General features: G+C 43.3%; 1 protein-coding gene across 1 annotated transcript; it reads right to left on the reverse strand.

Moving 5' to 3' along the window:
• Positions 1-6: 6 nt before the first annotated feature.
• LOC116379174 (cytoplasmic polyadenylation element-binding protein 2-like) lies at positions 7-4,646 on the reverse strand. Its single transcript, XM_031841110.1, has 6 exons — positions 4,152-4,646; positions 3,318-3,491; positions 3,139-3,228; positions 1,390-1,508; positions 1,165-1,279; positions 7-284 (listed from the first exon to the last, which is right to left on the reverse strand). The coding sequence occupies exons 1-6, from the start codon at positions 4,219-4,221 to the stop codon at positions 82-84; spliced, it is 771 nt and encodes a 256-aa protein (XP_031696970.1). The 5' UTR covers positions 4,222-4,646; the 3' UTR covers positions 7-81.
• Between the last annotated feature and the right edge of the window lie 58 nt (positions 4,647-4,704).

The following is a 4,704-nucleotide window of genomic DNA, read 5'->3' on the forward strand; positions in this document are numbered from 1 at the left end:
ACACACACACACACACACACACACACACACACACACACAGTGTGACTGACTGAGTCCTTCTGAGAATGATAGGGATCATTGTTACTGAAGGGGAGGCCGTACCCGCTTGTCGATGTCTCCGTGCTGCAGCTGGACGAATCTGGCGCTGATGGCGGCGATGTAACTCTGCTGATTGGAGAAGGCCACTCGCCCCGCCCCCTTCGGGTACTTCAGCTCCGGATCGGTGTCGATGCCCGCGTAGCAGACTCCGCCGTAGAGACGGTCCATAATCATGGCCAGCTCAACTAGTCAGAGTAGGGAAACGCTGTCAGACTTGTGTTGCAGATGGGATTTGAAAAGCTCAGATCATCTATTGATATATATTGATGTCGGCACAAGCTGTCATGTTCAAAACATCTGGAGAGATTTATTTTTGTTCCGGATTTGGACCAACAGGACAGAGAACATTAATAAACCTGTAAGGTCAGACTTCAGCAGAGAAATGAGTGAGAAAGTAAAGTGTTTGTATTATGTTATTGCATCTAACAGCTCGCTATTTATTCTTTTCTTTTGTTGTAAAATCTACAACGGTGCATTCAGGTGAGAGGGGGGGGGAGATATCCCAAGAAAAAATAGGAGAGTTTCTGTGATTAAAGTTGTGAATCTATGATTTTTTTTTTTGTTAAGGAACGAAATCAATTCACTTTGCAAGGTTCGACAAACCCCATCATTCCACAGCTATTTTAACATAAAATATATTAATTATATTAGTATTTATTTAGGCTCACGAACTCACACACACAAAAGAAATTGAAAGAAAACGTTTAAAGTGTTCAGTTCTCACTGAAATATTACTTTAGGAGCAACGACATATAGACGCCGGCACAGTTTGTTTTCTCTTACAAATGTGTGACTTCATAATTTCAGAGAATATTCAGATTTTTTTCTCATAAATTGATGATTTTAATCTTCTGAGACTATGAGTTTTTTCTTGGAATACAACCGCACCCCCCCCCCCCCCCCCCCCGTCATTATTATTTTGTTTTTTATCTACAATGGCCCGAATACTGTATAATAAATAGCCTCTGGAAGAGCCAGGCTGTAAAATGGTTATCAAAGCACTGCAAAATGTGAATGCAATGATGTTTTTCAAAATAAAATACATGAATAAATACGTGTAATTACTTGCTCTCAGGGGCCGAGGGACGCCTCCCACAAAGATGGTCTTGCGGGGATCGAGGGGCTGAGATCCGTCCATCACAAAGTCACTGTCGCTCAGGTTCCACGGTCGAATTTGCACCTTGGGGACAAAGTCAAATTTACCTTTAAAACACTCTCTGTATTTAATTAAGAGAAACTAAACAAACGACAGCTGTGTGTGTGTTCAGTGTGAGCTGCTGCTGGACTCACAGGTTTGTCTTTGATGGTGGGACTGGAGACACACAGGTAGAGCTTCCCGTCCTCCTCCATGCAGGCTTCAATCAGAGCCTGCACCGAGCTCTCCTCCTGGAACAGCAGGAACGCGTAACCTAGGGAACACACACACACACACACACACACACACACACACACACACACACACATAAATAAAACATGTGACAAATGATCCCTTCTCACTGCATCCAAGCTCAACACTAAAGAGTAACGAAACCAAGTTATATGTGTATTTAGTAGTGCTAAGCATTTTATAAATACTTTATATTTCTTACCTCATATGTACAATAATGTATATCCAACTGCTCAATCTGATAATATTGTATTTACTTCTTTATTATACCTTTACTGTTTGATTATTAATTGTACTCGTTTTGTTTTCTTGTATTGTTTTACACTGATGTCTTCCCCGCTGTGGGAATAATAAAGGATTATCCTTTTTTATCTTAATTATACATTCATATACATAGTGACTGCCCTCTACTGGTTGAAACAGGCTACTGTAATTGAATTTTGCTATTTGCTGATCTGGACGCAGGAGACGTATATGGAGGCGATACACATAGCTAGCGCTAGTGCTGATGGTTCTCCTCCAATACTCAGTAGAACATGCGTTTCTAGTCACGGATCTCTGATCATGTTTCATTGTAAACAACCAATCAGTGTTTAAAGCAACAGGAGGAGAGCTAGTAACGTTAGCAGCACCGCTAACGGCTAACCAACAGGAGGAGAGCTAATAACGTTAGCACTGCCAACGGCTAACCAACAGGAGGAGAGCTAGTAACGTTAGCAGCACCGCTAACGGCTAACCCAACAGAGGTTCACTTCAGTTACACTATGATGCCTTCAGGCTCTGCTCAGTGAACATGAGTACTGGCTGAAGGTACATTATAACGTTATCATGATGTGTTCACATGTCATCTGTAAAATGTAGTTTTAGTGATGAACTTGAATGAATCCAGTAGTGTGAAGGAGATGTTTTCACATGAATATAAAATAGATATTAGAGATGAATTACGAGATGTTTAACTTCTAACACTAGATCTAAGAACATTATTTTACATCATTAACAATAATAATAAAGAGATTAGTTTTAGTCAATAAAAATACAATCTTATATTTCTTTATCATTTCAATTGTGTGTTTTTATGAAGAAAACAAAACATAAATTATTATAACAAAGTAAAAGGTTATCATTTAGTATTTGTATTATATTGTGGATCCTTGTAGACCAGCTGCTGTAATCAAACAACAAAGGGATCTGTGTCTGTTGATATGGATCATCAATGATCAATAATTAGTATCGGTGGCAAAGAAACCTGATCATGGATCTAAAGGTTATATTTGCTCCCTTGTTTCTTTGTGCTGATCCGATCTGAACCGTGACTTCTATGATCCGTTGCTCCACTAGTCAGCATCACATGTCGTTGCAACGACTGCTTTTAGTTGTATTTTTCCATCCATCCATTATCTGTAACCTCTTATTCTATTCTGGGCTGCGTGGGGGCCGGAGCCGAAGGCAGGGTTCACCCTGGACAGGGATCCAGACTCTGGCAGGACTGAGACAGACAACCATTCAGGCTCACATTCTCACCTACCCAACGGACCTCACATGTCTTGATGTTGTGGGGGATCGAACCCACTGACGCTGACACTACCAGTCACTCTTTAATAACGTTTAGTAGCCACGTGCTTAACACGGAGGCTCGCTGCTGTCGTCAGTACCTTTCGGTGGAAAGTAGGACTTGCTCTCTGCTTTGTGTGGCCAGTCCACCACCAGGTGACCAAAGCGGCGGAAGCTTGAGGTTATTTCGTCTGAGAGGAAGAGGAAAAACAGAAGAGGTGAAGAACGAGAGAGCTGGGTTTGTAGAATAAAAAGAGACAAAAGGCTAAGTCCTCCTCACCTTCGTCGATGTCGGGGGGCAGACCTCCCACGAACACCTTACGGGAGAAGCGCTCGATGCGATCCCCGTTTTGGTGGGGGTAACAGTTGGGGGAGCCGTGGACTCCCGGGACACCCTGGTTGCCGTGGCCTTCGTCGAGGAGATTGTCGTCGATGGGGAAGAGAGAGGAGCGGCCTGGTGGAGGGGAAAGAAAACGGCAGGTAAGGCTACTGCAAGAGATGTCACAAACACACACACATCTAAAGGTCACCGTTACCAAGGATAGAACAAAGGTTCTGCTTTTAATGCAGTTTTTACGCCGAGTGGTTGTGACTTTCTTTCGGTCTGGCGGATGAAGCAGTGTGTGGACAGACGGGCTGTGCGGACAGACGGGCTGTGTGCAGACAGACGGGCTGTGCGGACAGACGGGCTGTGTGCGGACAGACGGGCTCTGTGCGGACAGACGGGCTGTGCGGACAGACGGGCTCTGTGCGGACAGACGGGCTGTGCGGACAGACGGGCTGTACGGACAGACGGGCTGTGCGGACAGACGGGCTGTTAATAACAACGCCGAGCAGTGTGGAGGTTTTGTTGTATTTTGTGACAGCCAACAATAATTGTATCGGGCAGAAGTTTAACGATTGTATAAGAATGCTGTAAAAAACCAACAACAATGTCTTCCTGGATCTAAAAACAGAAAGATAATTGGAGGTGTGACTCCAGACTCGGTTTGGTTTCCATTCAAAGCAGAACACAAGAGAAACAAGCCACACGAGAAACAAGCCACACGAGAAACAAGCCACAGGAGAAACAAGCCACACGGAGGGACAATAAAGACGATTGTAGAAGGTTTACCTCGACGTCTCCCATAGCTCCTGGCTGCATGTAGAGAAGTACAGAGTACAAGATTCAGCTGTGCACACATTCTCAAACGATAGACGTGACCTCTACAGAGCTATCTCACGACTCTCTTCATCAAACCGCCGATCAATTCAGTCAAATGAGCCGTCACTTACACAGATCCGTGACCCGAACTGACTCAGCTTACATCCTCCTGAGACCCGGAGCAGGATTCGGGTTTTCCCGGTCAAAGAAATAATCAGTGAGAACTCATTGATCTTCTCCTGAAGACACTTGAGGCAAATACATTTCCAGTACAAAAATGTGAACATTTTATAAAACCAGGTTCAAAATTATTGTTTCATGTTGTTGACGTATTAAAGTCAAAGGTTTTAACAGAGAGAGTTTATGATATCTCTTTATATCACTCCATGAATCATAAAATACTGTCAACAGACATAAAAACATCTATTATCACCTTGTTTTATTAATAAATGTATAAATGAGTGTGTGAGTGGTGTGTGAACTAACCCCTCTGTGTGAACCTTCAGCACACAGAGAGGAATGA

Source organism: Anarrhichthys ocellatus, unplaced genomic scaffold, assembly GCF_004355925.1.
Source record: "Anarrhichthys ocellatus isolate YVR2014 unplaced genomic scaffold, GSC_Weel_1.0 scaffold3833, whole genome shotgun sequence".
Lineage (NCBI taxonomy): Eukaryota > Metazoa > Chordata > Actinopteri > Perciformes > Anarhichadidae > Anarrhichthys > Anarrhichthys ocellatus.